Genomic DNA, 25800 nt, shown 5'->3' on the forward strand with positions numbered 1-25800 from the left:
GGTACTTTCAACCCCTGTGTTATTAAGGGGTCACTCTTCCTTCCAGTCCTCTAAGGAAGGTTGGTGTATGATGTATCTTAAGTCCAGGCCTACCTTCCTCACAAAGCTAAATTTATGTTTGTTCTGCCTAACCAAGTCTACTAGCAGATAATCTCAGGTGAATATGAGAGCGGTTTGAACAGACATGTAAATGTGGGTGAAATAGGTGGTAGATCTTTTCATAAACTTTTTTTTTTAACTTGAATTTTTAAGAGTGTTAAATTCTGGTGTTGGGAGTACTGGTAATTCTGGACATGTGCCAGACTGATACTCTAAAATTAGTCTCGGTTTTATTTGTACCTTGATCACGTTAAGCGATACGAAAACTGCGGGTAACTAGCCATGGTCAGTTTGCACAAGTGTTCATATTAGTTCTTTAATCTTTCACCTAATGCTTGCTTGTATATAAGCAGTTTGGAAAATGTCTTAATTTCATTGAGGAAAATGAAATTTAAAAATGATAGTTGTTTTTCTTTGAAAATTCTGGTTATTTTTCTTTGTAAACCACTAATTTTGGCAATAGCGTGCAGTACTATGGATTTTGAGGGAGCATAATGTGAAAAGCACTGATATCTAATGAACTGATGGGATAGCTTATTAGTGAAATTCTGTTGGTATTTACTTTCCTGGGTTTTCTTTTTTAAAGTTTCCCCTCTCCTTTCTTCAGAGATTGTATTCTCAAAAAGTGTCTTTTCATTTAATTAGTGAGTTTTTGAGTTTGTCTTACCCATTGCTTTTGTGTTTTATCTTGTCTGTACTTCTATACTTGATGTCATGTTCTCAGGAGCTTTAATCTCAGTAATGTCAAAAAGGAAGGAATGGAATCTGAATTTTTAAGGTTAGAAAGGACATCTGAAGTCTACCAATCCTATGGCACTCTGAGCATTTATTTCCCTTTTGGGTCGCAAAGCTTGGAATAGGATTTGAGTATTTGATTTTATTGACTAGTCTGAAAATTGAGTGCTTATTTTATGCCTCTCCAGCACTTTTAGAGATTCAACGGGAAAAGGCAGTTTTGGTTCCTGCCACCATAAGGCTGCCATTGAATGATAAGTCTCTTATTTTTAAAACAAGTATCATGTTCTGTGCTGGGAATAAGTGAGGCTTTTGGGGGTAGACTCTCACGTTGTCCACACAAGGCTTGATGATTCTGATAACTTATGCTGGAAATGCTAGAGGAAGACTCAGACACCACTGGTGGTGGTTCGTCTTTCTGCTGTCTGTAGTTTGCCTCCTTTGCTTTCTGAATTGCCTCTGATGAGAATCCAGATCACTGGGGGAGGCTAGGCTGTTTGAGGGGAGCACTCTCCTTTGTGGGTGCCATTTCCCAGAGCTGTTGGAATGGTTTCTTCAGATGTGTCAACTCTGTAGATCATTTTTGTCTTATCTGTGAAGTTGAAGAGAATCAAAGGTTAGGAAGAACAAAAGAGTAGTTAAAATACTTGTTTGATCTGGGAGATAAAAGAATACTAACTTACCCCTAAGGTGTGCTATGTTTTTTCCCATCTCTTTACCACCTTTCTTCCCATGACTTAACTCAAACAGGAAAGATTTGCTTTTGCCTCAACATCCCTAATGGTAGTACTAGTAACAAAAGTTCTGGGAGTACTAACTTTTCATCAGTTGGAGATGGAGTACACGCAGTACAGTGGGGAGTTGAGTTTATGTAAGCAAAGGTTGACTTGCATTCTGGACGTGCAGGGGTGGGACAGGGAGGAAAGTGGGAAGTCTTCTAGGGAGTTTCCGTACCCCTGTCATTGTGATACTGGGTCTCCCCCTTTTCTTGCCTGCATGGAAGTGGTGAGGCTCTTTGAAGATAGGGGCCACCTTTCCTGTTCTTCCATCTCTGAAGAAGTGTGTAAGGGTCAAAAGCACAAAAACTTTTTTGACAGATTCTTTAACCTGAGTACTGCTGCTTGGACCCAGACAGTACGTTAGCTCCAAAGAATTCAGTTGTATGCACTTAGTTTTGCCACAGGAGTCTTCCGAGGTACGTTGGTTTTGAGACCAGAGGTAATGTACTTCTGAAGTATGTTAGATTTTGAGAGCCAGAGACTTACAGTTAGAGGACAGCCCCTTGAGCGCACTGCAGGCCTTTCTAGGACTGAAAGTACAAACCTGGGAACCTTGTATTTTTGTAAGAGGGTAGAAATTTCAATGGGCAACATGCTTCTTGAATTGCTCTCAGAGGAGTTTCAGACTAGGTTCTCCACAACTTTATTGTAGTTTTGAATCGAAGCTTTAAAATGGTCTGAAGTATGGTCAGTTACTTACTAGTTTCTTTTTGGCTGCTTGATAACCAAGATTGCATCTTTTGATTCTAGGATTTATGAGTTCCACGAGGGTGAGTGGTATCCTTCTAGGATATAAATCAATCTCTAGTGTCTAGAAGAGGTCTTCAAGTTGTCCTCAAGTTCATGGAAAGTATGAGTTAAGTTGAAGGATTTGAGTGGTTAAGATGAACATACTGATGTTTAGAGTTATAAAATACTGAAACATGTTGCCAAGTGAGGTTGAGTTTCCTGCTTTGAAAAAAAAGATACTTGGGATTGATGTCCACTTTGAGGAAGGGACTCTGGGCTTTCTTGAGGTTTGATTATGTCTTGAAGAGAATGAAGTACTTGGAGCATCTTTAGAAAAGAGGTGCTATTGGCTAATCATACTAAACCTAGGCTGTTTTGATAGTTGCTATTAGTAAGCTGATAGTTAAGTTTTCTTATTATGTAACCAGAGTTGGAATCCTCTTATTTTGGATGCTGGGTTATTGGGCTGCAGTGCTTTCATGTTTTCCCTCATAAGGAGTTGCCAGTGGTGCTGGGGCTCTGACCTGGTTCCATGACTTGAGAACCTAGTGTTAACACGGAAACTTTCTGACTTCTTGTGAATAGGGGCTTTTCATATGATGTCTTACAATTGTCTAATATCCAAGACAGTTCTGTCCTATTTCTTCATCCTGGCCTACATGGTCTGCCCAGTTAAAGCAGCCCAAATCACTTCTGTTCCATGAAGCAAATCCCACAGTTGATTCTTTCAGAAAAATGGAGTGTAGTTAATACAGGTGGCCTTGGCTTTTTGGAGTCCTTTCTACTTGCTTGGTGCTACCTGGTTCCTACTGCCTGTGGGTTATAGCCCCACCCAGAAGGTCCTTGCCAGAGACAGTTGCTGGCAGGATCATGTCCAAAATGGAAGCAGAACTCAAAGGAAAATAGTTCAATACTCACCTTTGGAAGATTTGATTTTCTCGTAACACCGAAAGATGGCAATGAGGAGAAGACCTTCTCCAACCTGGAAAATCATGTAGAGGAGAGGAAAGAAGAAAAGTGGTCCAATGACTTCAGGCGGAAAGGTCACGTTGAGGATGGTGGAGCACAGTTGAACATTTTGGCATCCAGTCTCCATGCTGACAGTGCGACTGCACCTGTGTAGGTTAAAACAACCCAGTATGCTCTCAAGGGACATGAGGGAACAAATTCACTTGCTCATCTCCTTTCTCCAGATGCCTTGAGACAGATACCCCAAAACAGGAAGATGGAAATGAGTCACATGTGTGGAGTGCACAAGATTTCAAGAAAAGTCAAGTTAACCCATTCTTGAATCACCAATCCAGCCTTGGGGAAGATGGTGACTAGTAGGTTCATGTCGAGTTTTTTTGAGAGAATTTTTGAGTAGCTTGGAAACGTACAATGTGTCACTTGTGGGATTACCAACTTAAATTTTGGAGAAATGTCTGGCTGGTGATGGACAAAAGGAGGATATGAGCCAGAATCAATCATTGTCTCATGTTGGGCTTACATATAGGACAATTAAAATTTCAACATACAATAGAAGATTGACTAAAGTGTCTGGGAACCTTGTCCCATGGTCAAGTTTCTGGTTTGGACATCCTTTTTAAAGCCAAAACATGGTTTAAAAAAAAAGCTTAATTCTGTTATCTTTGGAACACATTCACTTGGTTTTGCTTTCCATTTTATGAATTGAAAAATGAGATGTTTGTTTACATTTAGTGAAAACAACATTTGAGTCACTGAATTGCAATTAGTGTATTAAAATAGTTCTTCACTAAAAGGAAATCCCGAGAGCCACCTCAGCACCTACATTATAAAGGAGACTGCTGTGACAGCACTTGATGCTCTGGCCATTTGTTATGACCCGTATCACTCTGTCTTCACAAAAATTGGTGTGGTCATTGGCAGCCTTTAGACTCTACTGTATCACCATGTGTTACATCCTATAGTAGTTTGTTCTGTATTAAATTAGCATAGTTTTAAAAATGATAATTATTTTTAAATTGTATTTTAAAAACAATTATTTTAGGGGTTGTTATGGGAGGCTAGAGTGCTGTTATGCCCACACAGAGAAAGAGGGCTTCTAGATTCATGGATAAATATTGGTCTATGCATAAATAATGGTCTATGATGGCTGAAAATAGGAAAAGTCCCAAAATGTGCAACTACTTTGTACAGAAAGAGTGCCTGATGTTCCCACACCAGCCTCTCAAGCTGACTTCCCCTAAAGTAGCAGCTGTGTGAATTGGATTAGGCTGTAGCAGAGGTCTACAACTCTTGTCAGCTCTGAGTGCCACTTAGCGGAGTCACCACCCAGTGATGTCATGTCAAGACTGAAACCTAGACAGAAAAAGAGGAAAGTGAGTAAGGGAGATTATCAGTGCTTGCCTTGAAGACCTGGAGCTACTCCAGTACTATTTGCTACCAAGGAGTTGGACAGGAGGTGGAATCTAGGCTCTGGAAGGAACACTTTGCCATTTAACTGTTGCTCTTTGGATGATTAGATGCCTTTGGTCTTTGGACTTTGTTTCTGAATTTGTCATGATTCAGTACCTTCCCTCCCCAATATTTTTCATGGTCGACAGTTCCTTGTTCAGTTGATGAATTTGAACATACTGCTTGGTAAATGCCTTCCCCAGATCTTGGATCTTCTTACCCTTCCTGAGAGACAAGGATGAGCATGAAGCCCATGGGTCCAGTGGGACCTAAAATAACACATACCGTCCATTGAGGCAGGAAAGGATAGAGAGAATGTAGCCCAGCAGGAAGCCGATGAAAGGCAGCAGGGCGGAGGTGGCCAGCAGGTGTGGCTCCATGACAAACAAGATGCTCTTGCCCACATTGAGGCCAGAGAGCACTGCGACAGCCACACTGCACAGGAGTATGAGGATCATCCCTGTCTGAATGAGAACAAGAGAAAAAAGGCAATTAGAAGGATAGGGAAGAGCGGAGGGTTGGGGAAGCACTGGTGGATATTGGGGTTGGAAAACATTTTAATTAAAAAAATACTTTTAAGTGGAAGGTAATATGAAAGACCTTTGTGTTTCATCTTTCTGGATTTCTTATCTGTAGCTAGGGTGCTTCCTGGAGGGCGTAGATCTGATTAACACGTGAAGGCTCAGCCGAGCACAGCTTCTGATTGACATCTCTGGGTACCAGATTCTCAGTGTAGTAGTGTGGCTCTGAAGCATTAGACTGTTCAGTCCTCCCACACTGAAGATAGTGTAAATGAAATTTCTCTTTCAAAAGTCTCTGAAGCCCATATACTGCCATCGCTCCAAATATTTTGGAGCTCACTCGAAGTTATTCTTAGAACTGTCATACTTGTCTTAAAACACTTCCACTGCAGGTAGGGACTTCATCCGTTTTAGGATGAATTTGACTTCAGGAACTTGCCAAGAGTCATTTGAAACAAAGCTGGTAAACAAAGCAGGTAATGAAGTCAGGTAAGGTGGTTTTAGATCCACAGTGATGTATAACTTGTTAAGGGATGAGCCTGCTTTCTTGAGTGATCTGCAAATTGGGTATAAAGAAGTTCCTTAAAAAGGAGTTTCAAGGAGGTCCACTCGGCCTCCAGTAAGTGCTGGGGAAGGAACTTCCACTGGGAACAATGGTATGTTTTAATTTGTTTTATTTTAAAATGTATAATTTTATAGTTGGATCTCACATACCACTTAAAGTTTTGAATAGGCAGATTCATGATGAAATTAGAATGAAAATTTTCAGTGTATAACAAAGATGCAGGCTTTCAAAGTGTGCTTACATGTCTCTGCATTTTAGAGAATGACACACTCTAACTGGTAAAATATATGCGTAAATTTAAGGCTCTGTCCCACTTACCTTCTGAGTGAAGGAATATATAACAAACTTCTTGAACTTATCCTGTTGTTTATAATGGTTATATGTGTTGGTTCAGTTTCTAGTTCACTCACACATGTGGCTTTTTATATTATTTCCTGACACCATTTTTAAAAAATTATGGTAAAATATGTATAACACAAAAGGACATCACCTGTACTGCTAGTGGTCCTGTCCCAGAGTGGGAAGGAATCTTGGCAGAGCTCATCAGTAACCACATGCTTCAAGTTTTATTGAAAGACTATTAACTGATGAGCTTCTTAGTTTGCCCTTGCGTTTTGAGTTGATTTCTCCTTTTGGAGTTTGTTCTTTGGATTTGTCTTCTACCTAATGACCAATTTTTTCCCCCACGAAGAGTGTAATGGGGAACGTAGTGGGTGTTGGGCTATAGGAATTGTCCATGAATCTAAAGAGCCCTCTTTCTCTGTGTGGGCATCACTCTCATCTCCTCACTCTAATTCTCCCACCCTTGGGACCTATAGAGTGGTTGTGAGCACAGATACTGGTGTGACCCACGTGTGAAAGCTGGCTCAGTTCAGTTGATCTTAAGGTGTGTAAACTTTAGTGAATCACTCAACCTCTCGGAGTGATGTTGACAGCAAGGACCTGGCATATAAGAACCACCGACTAAACTGTAGCTCCTATTATTACTCATAGGGAAAGGAGGGGAACTTAACATTACAAAGTGTCCTGTCACTCTCAGTCCTTCCATTTGTGGAAATCTCACGACCACAACCTCCTGCTAAGCAGAGAGATCATAGGTGGTTGCTTCTGCATAGGTCACCACGTTTTCTACCACCTGCACTGCCCTGTCATCGCTGATTGAAGCTGTGATGAGTGTCCATTCGTGGGTAGCCAGTCCAGCTTGCCAGTGACCCAGGAGATGACCTGGCCCAAACTCTTCCACAAAGGTGGCCTACATAGGAAGGTGATTGACCCAACTAGTCAGATCCTCTCGTTTAGGGAGTTTGCAGAATTATAGAGAGGGAAATGGGAACAGAGGAGAAAGACATAGATGCCCAGGAGCAGCAGAAGTTGTGAGATAAAGGAGAGTCAGGTCAGTTCAGTAGCAGCAGGTATGGGAAAAGCATAGGTGGAGTGGTTGAGTCATGTGTTCGGGCAGAATCCTTATTAGAGTGGTGGGTGGCTTATGGAAAGAGTGGCTCCTAGATCATGGTGTGCTCAGATTCACCAACCTTCTCACCACGGAGGTTTGAATAAGCCCTCATGGGTAAGTTAAAGAATTAACTTGAATTGCCTTTTCCAAATGGGGCTCCCCTGAGATTATCTTAGCATGTCTAAACGGGACCTCCCACTAGGGGGTGCAACTGGTCAAGCAGAGTTTGAGCAGATACCTTCTGCCAGAGCTAGTTATCAGAAGTTAGATCATTTTGATTTGAAAATCTCTAGGAGGGTTAAGTGTGCGAAGAGACTGGGACAACTGCTCATTTTTTCAGCTTGTAACTCACTATATTTTATGAAACGGGACAATGAAAGATGAGCATAGTCCTCGAAGACCTATAAAAGCAGAAGAAACTTCAGCCTTTGCATCTTGACCACTTGCTTTTCTCTGCATCTTCACAGGAGTGACTCCTGTTTGGGAGTATTTTATAAACAGAGCTCTTGATTGTCCGCTTGTCTAACCCTGGAGGTTTGGCCAGCAGCAAAGTGGGTCCAAGGTGCTGGCCCCTGTCTTTCCAGCCCAAGCATATCTCAGCCCCTTTAATGTTCTCTGGGGTATTTTGGTTCCTTTTTTTTTGCTGTGAAATTGAACAGTGGATGTGTAACACAACAGGGACAGGAGACTGAGTCCTTGGGCCTTAGTTATTCTATCTATAAAATGGGAATAAGGCAGGAGACTGAAAATCTTGAAGGCCTTTCTTTTCTAGCTTTAAGATTTGAGAATCTTTTTGCATCCTCAGAAGAACATTTTTAAAGTTTATTCTAAGGTAAGGAGACATATTCTTTTATCAGTTGTACTTGGGGTTCTATATAAAGTGGAAGAGGGCAGAGTTGGCATTAAGTGATTATCAGTGTTCACTTCACATTTTTGTGTTCTGTGATTTTTTTTTTTATTCCTATCCCCCTACAAACTATCTTGAATAAGTGAAATGATGGACAAACATTTCTGGTTTTTTGTTTTTCTGCTAAAGTGTGGGTAAGATGGGACTTGCCCTTTATTCCTTTGTTTATTCTCAGGTGTTAGCTGTGCGGGCACTGCAATAGGTGTTGAGAATTCAGTGTGAAGACACAGTCTTAGGATCTTGCTTTTTGAGGAACTTGCAGGTAGGTGGGGAATAAAAACGAATGGGTATTTATAATACAGCATGATAAATGCTACAAGGGTGTTGAGTGCTATGGGAGCAAGTAGGACAAGCATCCTACCCAGGCTCGTGGGTTAAGGAAAGCTTCCTAGAGCAGGTGCTAATTGTGTGGAGACTTGAAGGATGAGTAAGAATGAGTCCAGTGAAAGGTGATGAGTGAGGTGGGATTGAGAAGGGAATCTTCCAGGCAGAGGGAGGAGAATGCACAAAGAGCTGACACTGGAGAGGTCAGTTGAGACCAAATCAAGAAAGGCCTGAGAGTAAGGAACCAATGAGGGGCTTTATGGAGTGGAGTGACATGTGAGTTTGTTCTTTCCAATCTTGAGTTAAAACTGGCCCAGGGAGCCAGGTTAGAAGGCTGTTTGAGTTGTCTAGTACGAGAGGAGAGTGGCCTGAATGAAGACAGTGGACACAGAGATGGAGAGACTTCGATGGATCCAAGCAAATGAAGGCAGAATGGACAATTATTAGTGTGGGGTGCAAGGAGAGAGGATGTGGAGAATGACTTTCCAGTTTCTGGCTCAGGCAGTTGGGCACAGTGAATGCCATTCATTGGGATTGATCACATGGGAGGAGGAGGGTGTTGGGGAGAACAGGCTTGAGGAGAAGATTTTAACTTAAGACATACTGCGTTTTAAATGCCTGAGGCATATTCAGGTAGAAAGGTTTGGCAGTTAATAAATGGATTCTGGAGTCAGGAGAGAGTTGAGGGCTGAAGATACTGTGCTGCAAGTCATCAGCTTGTAGATGGCTGTTGAGATGGATCAGATCTCATGGTGGAGAGGTCCTGGGCTTAGGGAAGGTTAGTAAGGAAAGCAGAAGGTTTATACTGACTGTAGAGAAGTCACTTTTACCAGAGGAACTCACAAGGGAGTCTGAAAAGAAGTGCCAGAGAGGTGTTAGAAAAGCAGGTGTGCTCAGTCACCGAAGCTGAGGAAGAAGGCTTCTGAGGAGGCAGTGGTCAATCATCCAAAAGTGACTAAAAGAACTGAGAAATGTCCATTGGATTTGGTGAAGGAAGTGGAACAGTGGTCATCAAGATGCTGAGTGGGTGGGAGACCAAGGAGGAGAGGAGGCTAACTGTTGAGGGCCTGGTCACTGGAGAGCAGCCCTGCGGGCAGCGTGGTGGAAGTGGAGGGTGTATGAGAGGAAGTGGGTGGGGGCTGCAGATGTGTCCCAGGAGTGTGGCTGGGAAGGGGAGGAAAGAGAGGTGTTGGCTGGAACAGGAACAGAGTCCAGTGAGAGTTTGATTATATATATATATTTAAATACAGGAGAGATGTGAACCCGTATCAGTGCTGATTATAAAGTCATATGGAGACATTCTAGAAATGAGAACGCAGGGGAGGAGGCTGTTGAAGTAGAGGGCATGATCAACAAAAGGAGATCTCTGAGAAGTAAGGGTGGAGAGAACAGAGGGTGCCACCCCAGAGTGGGGTCGATCAGCCATTTGTCAGGAGGAGGAATGACTTCATGTCTTCCAGCAGGTGCGGAGAGGAGCTGTGGCCATGGTATTAGGACTATGCCAGGACAAGGGCAGAGACGACCTTTAGCAATACTAGTGTGGAAATCAAAAGACTCTGACTGGCAGCTGCTCTGTCCCAGGCCCAAAGCTACTGCCAAACCTTGGGCTTCCAAGTAGCATGCCTGTAGACCGGCCCAGAGGCATGGATCCAGGGGCAGGGACAAGAACAGGCCCTCAGGAAGACAGGAGGCAGAATTTTTCCTGAGGAAGAGGATTGAGCCTTGGACCCAGGGGATGAATAGTGAGGGGAGATAGGGACTGAGCTCCAAAGTCCCAAGAGTTGGCAGAGGGACCTCTCCAAGTCTGTGATTTTTCCAAACGTAAGGCAATGGCGTGATGATGCCCTCACAGCACTCCCCTACACCCTCTGGGCCAACTCCACACTCCTCCCGTCCCATTCCTGAAATGCTACACGTGCACCTACCACCTCTTCCCCTATTCTCTTCCCCTCCGGCTTCTCATCCAGTCAGCCAAGTTTGCCCTTGGTCCCCCTCTGAACAACTCTATTCAGGCTTACCCAAATCCTACCCTCTATTCATGGTCTGGCTCAGGTCCGCCCCTTCCTTCTGTCCTCCAGGGAATGCCTTCCTTGACCACCTGGCCCTCACTAACCTCACCACCTTGCATTCTGACAGTACCTGATTGTCCACCGTGTTGGATCTTGTTTCTCGTGTGTTACTTGACTTTCTGCAAATAAACTGTCTGAGGACTTACTGGATAGCATAAAACTTAGCATCTAGCTGGTACATGATAAAAGTTAAATTTTATTATTAAAAGAGTTGATCATACCTTATAGTTTGCATGGTGGTTTACTTTTTTTTTTATTCTCCTAACTCTTCAAAAGCATGTACATTACAATCCTATGAAGTCGGTTGTACCAATAGCAGGCTTTTCTTTTCTTTTTAAAACAAGGAAGGAAACTGACACACAAAAAGCCCAAATGACTTGCCTCAAGCCATTCACTGAGGTGATGGTGGTGTTCTTGCTCCCCACCCAGGCCCCCAGATTCTTACCCTGGTGACATAGCGTACATATTGCGGCCGTTTCGCATTGAGGATGATGCCTATGGTGCAAGGAATGAGAATCAGGACCAGTGATATCATAATGCCTCCATAGGGCACCTTGTCCTTCAGGGTCCCATCATAGATGCCTCTGGAGTAAATGTACAGGAGGAGGGGCATCATGCCCAGGCCGCAGAAGGTGGAGCAGGTGGTCATCACAATACTGGGTGGGAGACAGGAAGAGTGGAGAGAGAGAGAGAGTCCATTAATACAGGCGTACCTTGTTTTATTGCACTTGACAGATACTGTTTTTTTTGTTTTTAACAAAGCGAAGGTTTATGGCAGCCCTTCATCAAGCAAGCCTATTGGTGCTATTTTCCCAACAGCATTTGCTCGCTTTGTGTCTCTGTGTCACATTTTGGTAAGTCTCGAAATATCTCAAGCTTTTCACTATTAAGTTTGTTATGATAATTCTTGATCTTTGACTACTGTTGTACTTGTTTCGGGGCATTGCTAATCGCACCCATGTAAGATGGCAAACAAAGGATAGATATTGTGTGTGTTCTGACTGCTCCACTGACCGGCTGTTCCCCTTTCTGTCTCTCTCCTCGGGCCTCCTTGTTCCCTGGGACACAATAGTGTTGAAATCAGGCCAGTGACTAACCCTACAATGGCCTATAAGTGTTCAAGTGAAAGGAAGTCATATGCTCTCGCTTGAAGTCAAAAGCTAGAAATGATTAAGCTTAGTGAGGAAGGAATGTGGAAAGCCCAGACAGACTCAAAGCTAGGCCTCTTGCACCAAACAGTTAGCAAGGATGTGAACGCAAAGGAAAAGTTCATGAAGGAAATTAAAAGTGCTCCTCCAGTGAACACACAAACAATAAAGCGAAACAGCCTTATTGCTGATATGGAGAGTTTCAGTGCTCTGGATAGAAGATCAAACAGCCACAACATTCCCTTAAGACAAAGCCTAATCTGGAGCGAGGCCCTAACTCTCTTCAAATCTATGAAGGCTGAGAGAGGTGAGGGAGCTGCAGAAAAAAAGTTTGAATCTAGCAGAGGTTGGTTCATGAGGTTTAAGGAAAGAAGTCATCTCCATCACATAAAAGTGCAAGGTGAGGTAGCAAGTGTTGATGTAGAAGCTGCAAGTTATCCAGAAGGTCTGGCTAAGATCATTCATGAAGGGGCTACAGTAAACAGATTTTCAGTGTAGATGAAACAGCCTTCTATTGGAAGAAGGTGCCACCTAGGACTTTTGTAGCTAGAGAGAAGTCAATGCCTCACTTTAAAGCTTCAAAAGGCAGGCTTATTCTTTCATTAGGGGCTAATGCAGCTGGTGACTTGAAGTTGAAGCCAGTGCTCATCCCCAAAATCCTAGGGCCCTTAAGAATTATGCTAAAGCTACTCTGCCTGTGCTCGATAAATGGAACTACAAAGCCTGAATGACAGTACATCTGTTTACTACATGGTTTACTGAATATTTTAAGCTCACTGTTGACACCTACTCAGAAAAGATTACTTTCAAAATATTTCTATTCACTGACTACATGCCTGGTCATCCAAGAGCTTTGATGGAGAGATACAATGAGATTTATGTCATTCCATACCCGTTAATACAACATCCATTCTGCAGCCCATGGATCAAGGGGTAATTTTGACTTTTAAGTCTTATTATTTAAGAAATAGATTTTGTAAGGCTATGAGCAAAGTCAATTGAAAACCTTCTGGAACGGATTCATTATTTTAGATGCCATTAAGAATATTCATGATGCATGGAATGAGGTCAAAATATTAACATTAACAGGAATTTGGAAGAAGTTGATTCCAACCCTTATGGATGACTTTGAGCAGTTCAAGCTTTCAGTAGAAGAAGTAACTGCAGATGTGGTGGAAAAGAAGCAAGAGAACAAGACGTGGAGCCTGAAGATGGAACTGAATTAATGCAGTCTCATGATGCAACTTGAGTGGATGAGGTTTTTTTTTTAATTTTTAAAATTTTTAATTAAAAACATTTATAGAGGTACTGGGAATTGAACCCATGACCTTGCACATGCTAAGCACACACTTTATCACTGAGCTACACCCCCACCCCAAGGAGCTGTTTCTTATGGATGAGTAAAGGAAGTGGTTTCTTGAGATGGAATCTACTCCTGGTGAAGATGCTGTAAAGATTGTTGAAATGACAACAAAGCATTTAGCATATTACATAAACTTAGTTGATAAAGCAGTGACAGGGTTTGAGAGGATTGACTCCAATTTTGAAAGAAGTCTTACCGTGGGTAAAATGCTATTAAATAGCAAAATCACTCATGAAAGGAAGAGTTAACTGATGGAGGCAAACTTCATTTGTCCTATTTTAAGAACTTGCCACAGCTATCCCAGCCTTTAGCAGTCATCACCCTGATCAGTCACCAGCCACCAACACTGAGGCAAAACCCTGTACCAGCAAAAATATTACAACTTGGGGAAGGCTCAGATGATGGTTAGAATTTTTTTTTTAGCAATGAGGTATTTTTAAATTAAGGTATGTAAGTTGCTTTTTAAAATGTAATGCTATTGCACACTTAATAGACTAGAGTGTTGTTTAAACATAGCTTTTATATGCACTGGGAAACCATAACATTTGTGTGACTTGCTTTATTGTGACATTCTACTTTTTTGCCATGGTCTGGAACTTGCAAGTACTCCAAGGTGTGCCTACACAGCTATTCTTGAGTGCCTGCTATGTTTCAGGTATTATGCTAAGAACCTTACATTCTTTATGTAAGGAATACTTTATTTCTTTTTCCCAGTAGTCTTAGGAGGTAAGCATACTGTCTCCTTTTTCGTAATGAGCAAGCTGGGGACTTGAAGAGTTAAGACTTGCCCAGGATCACACAGGTAGGAAGGCTGAGGCAGGATTTGAACCCAGGTCTGTACACCTGCTTCAGTCCCTGTGTGCTGCATTGTGGAAGGAGTCATGCTGGTCTCCTCTGTAACTGAGCTCTCTATTCTTGCCATCTATACTTGCTCTCTATACTTGCCATATGCAGAGCCCGTTTTGAAGAAAGCTGTGTGATCCAATCACTTTGACTGTAGCCCATTGGATCATAGAATAACACCTGATCTACCGTTGCTAAGTGCCTGCCTTAGAGCCCAGGGGATGGCTGGACATAGTGGGTCTGTCTAACTAAGATAATAGGGATTAAGTGCATCAAGAGCAGTTTTTCTCTTGGGGATTTTGAACGTAGACAGTGACGGAAATACTTGGTCTTTGAGAGTGGGTAGCATGGGAGGGATGGTCAGGCAAAAGTCAAAAAAACACGCAAAGAAAAAGTAAACAGAGATCACGATTAGAAGGACTGTAAAATATAGCAGCAAAGGAGTAGAAACAGAATAACTGAAGGGCCACAATGCTAGAACAGTAGAGAAGGCAGCAATAGTTACCCACTGTTGAGTAAGTGACAAGATAGCCTGGTCATCAGACCTGTTTTGTATTTGTATTTGTATCCTGAAATGTTTATGTTTAGGAAAAGAAGAAAGACTAAAAATTAATGAGCTAAGCATTTTCCTCAAGAATTGGAAAGAGAAAAACAAAATAAACCCAATGAAATTAGGAGAAAGAACATATTAAAGATGAGAGAAAAACTTTAAAAATGTTAAAAATTAGTTGAGAGAATTGGTTAAACCAAGAGCAAGTTTTTGCAAAGTCCAATAAAATGGACACTTCTGGCAAGACTAACCAAGAAAAAGAGAAGACACAAACTGATGTTATTAGGAGAGAAAAAGGAAACAATCTCAGATAAAATAAAGATTTTAGAGAGCCATGCAAGAAACCAAGTACAGCTTTATACTTTGTCTATTCAGATTGAGTGGACAGTTTCCTGGGAAATATGTCTACAAAAACTGACTCAATATGAAGGTGAAAACCTGAATCAACTTAGAATGACTAAGACATTTAAGAAGCAGTTTGAAACCTAGCATTCAAACGTCGTATGACGTATATGCTTTTACAGTAGAGTTCTACTAAACATCAAAGTACAGTAAAATAGTCACAATATTATATGGAGAGTTAAAAAAGGGAAACATGCCCCAAATTATTGTATATAAATAGTATAATTTTAGAATCAAAGTTGGAAAATGACACTGAGAAAGGAAAATTAGGGGCCAGTCTCACTTATGAACATAGAAGCAAAAGTCGTAAAGTATTATGAATCTAGCCATGCCTTTACAAAATAATACAGTGAACAAGATGGGTTTATCCCAGCAATGTAAAAATAGTTTAACTTTAGTCAATCTAGTGATATATATCACTGTAGTATCAGAATTTTAAAAATTAGTAGTGATCATTTCATAGATGCAGAAAAGTGTCCTTCAACAAAATCCAGTGTTCATGCACGATAAAAACGAGCACACTAGCAACAGAATGGAAATTCCTTAACCTGAAAAGGGTTATCTGTAAAAAATCTAAGAGGAATGAGTAAATCTAATGGTAAATATAGTAAGGATACCTGTTATCATCACCTCTGCTGTAAATTACATAGGTCTTTGCTGGCATAGCAAGACAAGAACTAGAAAACACACATCGCTGGGAAAGGAAGTTACTAAACTTTCATTGTATGCCAATGATAGGACTGTCCACAGAGGAAACCCAAGTGAATTTCCATTATAACTGGAAAGTAAGAGAATCCATAAAATTATGAATACAATAGCAATACAAAAAAAAATCGAGTCCTGGTAAGCTATGAAAAATAATTAGCAGATGAATTTTTTTAAAAAGATACCATTTACAATATTTACGAAAACTATAAAATATTTAGTAATAAATCTAAAAGAGATATGTAAGATATTCATGGAAGAAATAAAACTTCACAGAAAGGGATAAAACAAAGTCTAAATAAAATCTATACCATTTTCATGGAAGGGAGGACTCAGTATTTATTATAAAGATGAACTCTGAATTTATCTATAAATTTAGTGCAAATTTAACCACAATTCCAGAAATATTTTTTGTAGACTTGAGAGTTAATCCAGAAATTCAAGTGAAAGAGTGAAGGGCCAAGAACAGTTAAGATGGTTTTCAAGAACAAGGTAGAGAGACTTACCTTTCAGATATCAAGATTTATGATAAAGTTGTAATTAAGAAAATATAATATTGGTGCAAGGAGAGCCACATAGAGCAATAGAAGGGAGATCCCAGACACCAACCCATGCGTATCTGTGAGTTTGATCAAGAGAGATGGCATTACAGATTGTTCGAGGAAAATTCACTCAGTGGTCCTGGGGATTTTCCCTATTCATATAGAAAACATAAAATTAGATCACAGTATACATAATAATACATTCTAGGTTGATTTGAAGATCTCCATGTGAAAAGCAAAACTTTAAAACTTTTCAGAGAAAAGATAGGGGAATATCTTTACAATCTTGAGGCTGTACAGCGTTTCTTAAACCCCCAAAACTTGAACTGTCAAGGAAAAACATTGGCAAACTGGTTAAATTAATATAAGCACTCTGTTTTATAAAATATCATTATCAAAATGTAAAGATAAGCCCCAAACTGAGTAGACCATTGCAACATATAAAAACAACAAATAACTACGAACTAATTTGAAAAACCACAACGTTCCCATTGGAAAATAGGCAAAGGGCATTATTTTCAGAAGAGGATGCCCAAATGGCCAACAACATTTGAAAAGATGCTAGATCTCCCATGAAATGAAATTTTAAAGCACTCTGACTCATTTCACTCTCACCAGATGACAAAAATTTAGAAGTCTGACAATTCCGAATACAGATGAAGACACGGAGAAACAGGAATCCTCATACACTGCCCCAGGATGTGTGAAGTGGAACAACGACTTTGGAGACTTTTTTGTTGAAGATGTGTGAAGCTCAAGACCCAGCAGTCCTGCTTTCGTTATATATGCCCTCATGTGAGCACAGGGAGGGGGATGCACAAGACTTCCATGGCGCAAGCCACGAAAGCCACATAAACGTCTGACAATAGGAGAATGAAAGGATAAATGCAAGCAAACTGCGCCGCAGTTCAACTGCATGAAGAAGCTCTTTACATATCTGTATTTCAAAAAAGCAAGCTGTCAAATGATATGGGCAGTATGAGACCATTTACATAAAATTTAAAAGCATGCAAATGGAACTGTGTATCTTGTTTAGGGATATATTTGCATGTAGTAATAGTATAAAAGCCTGGGAGGTACTCCCTGTGGGTTCGGTAGAGGGGCATGAGATTGGGAAGGGCACACAGCGGGCTCCAGTGCTAGCTATTGATCTCTTTCCGAGAAGAAAAGCCACACAACTTGTGTGCTTGTTTTGTTGTCCTTGAGCAGAGGAGTCATGCTTGCTTTGGCTTGGCGTGCTGGGAGCCTTGGAGTTTGCTCTGGACCTGGTGTGCCTCACGCACAGGGATGAGTGGGAGCTGTGCTCCCAGACCTGCCGGTACCAGCTCCGAAGGTCCTAACTTGCTAGTAGCATCTGTGACTGTCATGATTCTCAGTCACCCTGAAGGACAGGAATGGGAGGTGACTGTTCTGTAGTAATGTTGTGGACCCAGTAATGTGCTGCCTCTCAGGGGTCCAGGGGCAGGGAGAAAGGAGTGCATTTGGTTTTTTATCTATCCTTCCTGCTTAAGTTCCCAGGGCACTGCATACAGCCTGTTTTTGGACATCTGTCCACCCTGTTTGAAGGACAGGTTTTGAGTCCCTGTCAATAGAGGCACTGGAGGCAGAAGATGAGGGAACTGTGAGGGGCCCCGTCAGAGTCTCTGGTGAAATGGGAAACTTCTGTGAACCCGAGTGGCTTCTGTCTCATCCTGCTCAGTCATCCTGTGTCAGTGGGGAGAGCTGAGGGAATCCTTGGGTTGTGTCCAAGTCTGTTGTCACCACAACCATTGGCTCTGGTCTCCGCTGTGAGCTGGGTGAATCTGAGGGGCAGCAGAGGTGGTCAAAGGGGCGCAGCTCTCTCTGGCACTCTCCCTTCTGTCCTCAATGGGGGCACTTTCTTTTGCCTGTGGGTCACCCGCATTTTTTGGAACATGTCTAGCAGCATCCTTGAGGATGGAGCTGCTGTTTCTGGCCGCCTATGAGAGGTCCACCTGGTGGCCAAGCCTCCTGGGACGTGCCCGCCCACCCACCTTGATGTCAGCTCCCCCAGACTCACTCAGCTGTGAGGCAGAATGATGGGGAAGGGAGAGCCCAGTATTGGCTCCAGACATGGCTTTCCCGCATGTTCTGTGAAGCCTCTGGCAAATCTCTGGACTTCAGCTTCCTCCCGTGTAATGTGGAATCAGTGTCTTAACATTCTTTTCTCCTCTAGATGGGAAATAGTGTAGTGTTGTGCTTAAAGGCAGGTCCTGTGCTGTTTGGCTTGCACAGTGTTTTACAAATTTTGAATAAGTTGCCAATACTTAAAAATGTGGAGATTTCACATAAAAAGGGAGATTCTGTCTTCTCCTGAAAAGCAGGAAGCTGAGCTGGTGGTGAGTCCCTGCTCCCACAACCCCCATGGCAGAGATGCTCAGCATTTGCCCTGTGTAGGGGGGCCCACATCTCCGAGGCCGGTGGTCAGCCTCCAGCCACTTAGTTTGTTCGAGTGCGCACCTGACCCTGAAGATATTTGAGTAAAAGCACAGGCTTTGGAGCTCCCAGACCTGGGATGAATGTATTAACCTCTCTAAGGCTCAGTTTCCTCATCTCTAGAGTGGGTCTCTTTGCGGCACCCCCCGCCCCACGGGAAGACTCCATGTAAAGTGCGTGGCTCAGCACCTTGCTGTCTCATGGCCCGCATCATTATGATTATTGCAATACATGTAACAAGTTGTCCCAGGTGAGTTCAAATTGGAATTCGAAGTCTGGCAGCATGTGATGTAGAGGGTGAGAGTCACACTCGGCCAGTGGGCTCTGAGGCTTGGTTTCACGTGCTTGGGAGGCTGGGCCGTGGGAAGGGGCTTTATGGCCCAAGGTGGCCATCCCAGCAGAGGATTATCTCTCGTGGGGCCTGGGTGGAAGTGATAGTTGGCAGGTGCCCAGGCAAGGAGGCTGAGCAGGAGAGCATGAAGGTTGCATTCCTGAGTCACCGCAGGCCTGGGTGGAGGCAGAGCCTCATAAGTGCATGTGTTACTAACAGACCTCGTTAGCACCCGCTGGCTCAGGAGGCTGGGACATACGCTTACGCACACCTGGGGACTCCCTCATTGTCCTTTACGCTGCCCTACCCTGCTCTGCTGCTTCCACAGAGCCACAAAGCCCCAGGGTGCCTCTTTCCTGACCTGCAGCCTTTCTACATCACAATTAAGATACAGTCTGGGTTTCCTGGGACACAAGCTATGATGGGCCTTGTCTGCAGACCAGATCAAGACTGAGGCGAGGGCTTGCTTTGCAGCAGGAAAGGTTTGGATTGGATAGAGGAGTTTCCTCACAGTGAGGTGGCTGAACACTGGGCATGTCCCCATGGGAGACTGTTCAAGCCCAGCTCCTTGTTTGTGCCTCCCCCTCCATCCACCACCTCAGTGAGGGTTGAATCACAGAGTCCAGAGCTACTCAAACAGCAGGTCCAGGTAACCCCCAATGATCACTTAGCATCACCAGGAAGGGGGGTTCCTTACTTGGCGGCTGATTTCCTTGGTAACGTTCAGCCAGGGGCAGGGTACGGACAGACATGAGCAGGTGGACTGTGAATTCACTGCCCTGCCCAGCATGGAAGAGTGTCTCCACCTGGCACTGAAGCAGAGGAGACTTGCTTGAGATGGAGGCTTCGATAAAAGCAAGAGTCTTTGTGCTGGGAAGTTCCCTTCGGCCGGCACGGGCTGCTGCTGCAGCTGGAGCAGGTCTGAAATGGCCTCACCCTGGGAGGCATTCCAGACCAGAGTCCCGCCTGTTTGGAAGGACAGGCAGCCAACTGGCCCTGCAGGAGCGAGCCCTAGCTGAGTTTTGCTGTAATGCTTTGGGTGCAGGGGTGCTGCTGTTTCTCCCACTACCACTTTGGCTGAGGTGAGGTCTGTCATGACCTGGGGCCCTGGTCTGCAGCTGGGAAATTCTAGGATCTACCTGGCTGTGTCTTTGTGTGGAAGTGTTTCTGTATCTGATGAGTGGATGGGGGAAGTTAGGAGAGGACGTGCCTGGATAGTTAAGAGGGTCTTTGGAAATTCTTACCTTGCTTGCTCTGCAGGAATTGGAGGTGCTTTCTAGTTCTAAGCTACCTTGATCTTCCTAGAGATCTTTGGAACTATTCTATACTTCCTTTCAGAACTCTGGCCTCACAGCAGACAACTTGCCCACCATGGTAAGTAGGCGAAAGTGCTCCAGAGGTCCCTTTGGTTTAAATCATTACAGTATTCCTTCAAGACAATCCTTATGCCCCACTCAAGACAGCTCTGCGAGTAGGGGGCTCTCCAGAATGCCCCTGGACCAGATGGGCCCCTTTGGCCTGGTCCTTGAACCAAGAGGTACCCCAACTCCTGCCCTCAGCCCAGCATAAGCTCTTGACAATAAAGCCCCCCACCTCCTGTCCTAGCACCCGCCCCGCCCCCACTCCCTCCCTCTCCTAGCTTTAGCCCAGCTCTAAGCCTTGGTTGCAATCTTCCACGCAGTCACTGACCGCAGGCTGCTCCCTCCTCACCCTCCAGTACCTGAGGTTCATGTCCCCCTTCATGGCCAGACTGAAGACGTTGGAGAGGTTACCCCCGGGCGAGCAGCCACAGATCAGGATGGCCAGTGCCTCGATGTTGTTCAGCCGGAAGAGCTTGCCCAGTGAAAAGGCAGTGAGGGGCATGATGCCGTACTGCGCCACCAGGGCGATGGCCAGCCCCTTAGGCTTCCAGAAGTGCTCCTTGATCTTGCTGAACTCCATGGTGCAGCCTAGCGAGAGCATGATGATCAACAGCATGAACACCAGGATGACGCTCAGCGCCCGGTCGGTGGGCCGCTTGCCGAAGTTGGGTGGGAGGCTGAAGTTGAACGGGACCGACTCGTTGAGGACCTCCATCCTCCTGTGCGGCAGTGCTGGAAGGAAGGCTGAGGACCCAGCACACCCCTCGCTCGCCTGCTGACTCCCTGCCCTGCCCAGCCCTTGCTGGCTGTCTTCCTCTGTCACCTCCCAGGACAGGGAACTTCAGGGTAAATTGTAGATCTGAGCAAATAGAAGGGTTATGCAACTGGCTGTGCTTTTTCTGTGGCTTCGGCCCCAAAAAGAAGAGATCCCTGAGCCTTATCTGCTGGGCTGTCCCTGCTGCTCCTGAACTCCTTGGCCTCTGCTGCCTTCCTGGTGCCACTCACACCCCTCCCTCATCTCCTGGCTGCTTCTGGGACGAGAGGGCTTATATCTCTCCTCCACCCCCCACTGAGCATGCCCACAGGCATTCTGCTCCTGGGGGCCAATCCAGATCCAGCTCCTCCTGTTCTCTGCTCAGTCCCTGAGGCCTCAGTTTCTCATTTAGGAGAAGGTGCCCAACCCAAGCCAAGATGACCACCTCCATCTGCCCCCAAGCCCACGGGACTGACAAGAGTGAGTTTTACCTTTCCTTTGTAGATCTAGGGGGCATATCCCAGGGGGTCGTGGGATAGGGTTGGTGCAGGTAAGTTGCTGGCATCTAGGAGGATATGTGTCCATGACCCTTCTCCTGGGAGAGGAGAGGTGCCCGCGTCCTTCTCACCTGTGCTGGGAAACCCTTGTCCTATCCCCAAACCTGGATGGCATGGTCCCAGGGAAGGAACACGCTGCCCGGCACACTTACGTCCAGGGAAGAGAGGGGACTCTCAGAAAGCCTCAGGCACTTTCCCCAAATCGAAGCCCCGAGGGAACCCCAGCTGTGGGGATTTATCTGTGTGCAGATTCTTTGGTCCGCAGCCCGAGGAACCCCGCTGCTTGGGAAACTTGCTGAGAAGGGAGCAGGAATGCACAGGCTTTTCTGTCTGATTTCTTGACTGCTCGACTTTTGCTCTGCACCTGTCTGGGAGTTCTGGATGAGCAGCAGCAGTAGACAGAGGCAGGATGCCTGGGGCAGGGTGCGCTTTGGGTATGTGGCATCCTGGGTCTCCCTCCTCCCATCCCAGCCGTAGGGACAACTGCCTTCAGAGGAAGGTCAGGTGAGCAGCCTTCAGAAAAACTGCCTCTAGGCTGGGTGGGAACCCAGGCCTGAGGGGGGTCTCATAGTTGGATATTTGCTGAAGCAGGAGATTAGGCTTTTTGTGTGGGACTCCAGAGGGCAGGACAGGGACCAGGATGTGAGCCATTGTGTGGGGAGGTGGGGGGCGGCAGATTTTGGCTTGGTATGAGGAACCACCACTCTCCGACAGTGGCCCTGGGGCCTCTGGGATCCCGCGTAGATAAGGGTCTGGTGACTCGATCTCCACATTGTGTGTCAGGTGCAGAAGAAGGCAGCTCCCCAGAGTCTTGTCAGTCACAGACTGTGGGGCTATATACTGCGACCCTGAGTGACATGAATCTGAAACTCCCTTCCCTCTGAGAGTCTCTGATATTAATGATTTCCTGCTGCTTAAGCTGATCTGATCTCAAGGGGAGGCAGGCAGAGTGCAGGGTGCTGGCTGATGATGGAGGTATGTGGAGCTTGGACTGAGTGTGCCTGGAGTCAGGGCAGGCCCCAGAAGGGCTGCTTTCTCTCCCTAAAGCTGGTCAGAAGAGGCCCCCTAACAGAGTTGCCAGGGGAGAATTACTGATCATCAACTGACTGCCAGGCACTTTGGGAGTACAAAAATTTATATAATCCATGCTCCTGTCCTCAGGGACTTTATGGTCATATGATGGTTCACAGTGCAAAGCAAAAATACTTGAGGGTGGAGTCTGTGCAGGGCTGCCACGTACAGTTGTGCAGCCTGTGACTGCACAACACAAGGGACACCACTCACACAGACATCCTGTGCAACCAGTTTTCACACAACTGCCTTACGCCTGGGGGGTGAGGAGCAATCAGTCAGTATCTCTTAAAAAAAGTAGGGCCTTGGGATGTGTCTATTGATCAGATCGTGCACAGAGAAAGAGCAGATCTCTGATCAACACACCTGTAAACTGGATACCAAGCCATTTAATCTCCACCAATTCTGCCTCCTTGCCCCTTCTCAGAAACCCATGGTTCCACCTCTCACTGTGGATTTTTCCCTTTGGGAAAACACACCTTCTGGCCCTGGCCTCGCAGCCCTCCCCTCTCTTCCCCTACCCGTTCTTTTTGTTCCCAGCAACGTGACTTTGTAGAGAATGGAAACATCTCGTCTAGGAAGCTGACAGTCTTCACCCCTTTCTCCATGTCTCCTCTGCACCTACTCTAATGCCATAAAATCTGGAAGGTAGGAGGATCTTCCGTGTTATGTTAATGATAGCTGACGGCTGCTGAGCACATACTCTGTGATTTAAATTACATTTCTTTTTTGGGGGGGAGGTAATTAGGTTTGTTTGTCTTTTATTTAATGGAGATACTGGGGATTGAACCCAGGACCTTGTGCATGCTAAGCATGCACTCTACCACTCAGCTATACCCTCCCCTCTAAATTACATTTCTTATTTAGTCCTCACAATAGCCTCATAAAGTAGGTACTATTACTACCCTTATTTTACAGATTAGGAAAGGAAATCTCAGAGAGGTTAAGCAATCTGCCCCATCAGCACAGCTGTCTAGTGGTGGAGTTGATATTCACACCCCGGTCTGGGGGGCTGGGTACTGAGACCCAGCATGGCTCTATGCCCCTAACTGCTGTGCTGTGTTGCTTTGTTGTGTTTTTTGTTCCATCTCATCCTACCCACTGCTTACCCTGCTTGTTGAGACCTGGAAATTTTAACTGGAAAAATCCTTGTGATTATACATATATTTTTCCAAAGTGGACTGGACTATTTTTTTTCACAGGCTGGATACACCAAGCAGCACAACATTCAGTTTATAAGGGTAGTGGTGGCCGAGGGAGTTTACTTACGGGGCACTGCGCTTTCAGCTCTAGTAAAACGGAGCTGGGTTCCCATATTCTGAGGTAGCATAAAAAGCCTTCAGTCAGCCCATTGCTCTTGACTCCAAAATTCTACTTGTAGAAAAGTATCCCACAGAAATATTCATTTGAGTGCGAGGTTATATGTAAAAGGATTTTCACTGCAGCATTGCTTGTAACAGTGAAATGTTGGAAACAACCTTAATGTTTATTGCTAGGTGCTTGCTTATGGTGCATTTAAAAGAATGTAGCCACTTGAAAAATATGGTAGGGATTCTCGCTATGAAAGTGGCTGTAGAAATCAGTATTTCCCTCTCTTAGAAACCACTCAAAAATAACAAGAAAATTGGAGAGGAAAAACATACAATTTTTTGGTGAAACTTGTGATTGCAAAATATGTGAAAGGGCTGCCAAAGTGCTTAACATGAGGCAGAAATCCCCAAAAAGAACGTGAAGGCAGAGGGATGAAACGTGGTGTGCAGGAGGGTGCAGAGGGGGCAGATGTGGGACAGCTCCAGAAATATCTACCCCTCCTACAGGGGGAGGATGCAGTGTCGGTGCAGCTACGGGAACTGAGGTGAGCATGGTCGATGGCAGAAGAAGCCATGTTAGACCCCAACATGTACAGGCTCACACAAGCGGAGGGAGCGGGTGTCTCGGCTACCTGTTGCTGTGTAACAAACTCAGTGACTTAAAACACCAAGTTACTATTAGCAAGTCACCATCCTGGGATGTGACAAGCTCAGTGGGTGGCTTTTGCTGGGGGCTCCTCACACACTTGCTGTCGGATGGCGGCTGCGGATGAGTTACCTAAAGTTTCCTTCAGTCTCATGTCTGGTGCCTTGGTTTGTCAGGCCTCTCTGTCTCCATGTGGCCTCACCAGGCAGCCAGCTTGGGTTTCCTCCGAGCACAGTGGTCTCAGGATGGTCAGACTTCTTATGAGGTAGCTGACATCCTTCCCCCAGAACAATATCTCCAAGTGGTCTGAGCCAAAGCTGCGAGGCATCTTATGACCTAGTTTGGGAGCCTCACAACGTCATTTTCATCACATTCTATTTGTCAAGCAGGTTACTAAAATGTCCCAGGTTTGAGGGATGGGGGGGGATTAGATTTCACTTCTGAATGGGAAGAGGAGCAAAGAACTTGTGGCTATCTTTAATCCTCCATGTAGGGTTGCACAAAGAATTACATGCGTGTGCAGTAGTCATAGAAAGCAGCCTAGGTCTGGGTGATGGTGGGGAAGACCAGCTAGCCTGGAACACTACCCTGGTCCCCTCTGCAGGAGCCTCAGGCAGATACCTGGCCTATTCAATGGTGAGTAATATACAGCATCCAACTAATGTAAAAGCAGAAGAGAGCAGCCAAAGTTTCCGACAATTGAAGAATACTCACGAGGGAAACACTGACACGGAGCAGATGAAACCTGTCCAGACATTATGCCGTCAAATTTTAAAAAGCAAAAGCGCTAATTGCTTCTATGAAAGAGGGCTACGAAATACAAGAACACAATTAATTTTTTTAAAATCACCATTTTGGAACCCCTAATGTAATAGTTGCTAAAACCTTTGGGCAAAAGGTAACTGGGGAACAGGATGTTCATATGGCGATAAAGTATCATCATATAGATTAATTAGTAATTAGACAGGGGAGGTATGTACTGTATAGTGGTGAAACCTGGCAGCTACTCACCTTCACCAAGTGATCAACCTTGGAATTACTAGTAAGACAACCTGACATCCGGGCTTCCAGATGGAATGCAATATCAAATGCACAATGTGATCATAGCCCAAACTGTGGAATCTTGCTCTAATAAGTTTTTAGACCTAGCTAACAGTTTATTGG

The 25800-nt window shown here is 44.6% G+C and overlaps 1 protein-coding gene and 1 long non-coding RNA gene across 2 annotated transcripts; one reads left to right on the top strand and one right to left on the bottom strand.

Annotated features, from left to right (window-relative positions):
• Positions 1–905: 905 nt before the first annotated feature.
• Positions 906–21321, bottom strand: SLC10A1 (solute carrier family 10 member 1). Its single transcript, XM_006186424.3, has 5 exons — positions 20658–21321; positions 11045–11255; positions 5046–5224; positions 3261–3457; positions 906–1426 (listed from the first exon to the last, which is right to left on the bottom strand). The coding sequence occupies exons 1-5, from the start codon at positions 21011–21013 to the stop codon at positions 1323–1325; spliced, it is 1047 nt and encodes a 348-aa protein (XP_006186486.1). The 5' UTR covers positions 21014–21321; the 3' UTR covers positions 906–1322.
• On the top strand, positions 11220–17323 carry LOC116664326. Its single transcript, XR_004320801.1, has 3 exons — positions 11220–11453; positions 12837–13005; positions 16771–17323. It is a non-coding gene; the product is annotated as an uncharacterized LOC116664326 (long non-coding RNA).
• Positions 21322–25800: the final 4479 nt, after the last annotated feature.

Source organism: Camelus ferus, chromosome 6, assembly GCF_009834535.1.
Source record: "Camelus ferus isolate YT-003-E chromosome 6, BCGSAC_Cfer_1.0, whole genome shotgun sequence".
NCBI lineage: Eukaryota > Metazoa > Chordata > Mammalia > Artiodactyla > Camelidae > Camelus > Camelus ferus.

Coding starts and splice junctions, on each gene's coding strand:
- SLC10A1 (XM_006186424.3), bottom strand. CDS start 21,013: ATGGAGGTCCTCAACGAGTCGGTCCCGTTCAACTTCAGCCTCCCACCC. Junction 3,458..5,045: donor CTTTCCTGCCTCAATGGACG/GTATGTGTTATT, acceptor TAACCTACACAG/GTGCAGTCGCACTGTCAGCA. Junction 1,427..3,260: donor GAAAATCAAATCTTCCAAAG/GTGAGTATTGAA, acceptor TCAACTTCACAG/ATAAGACAAAAATGATCTAC.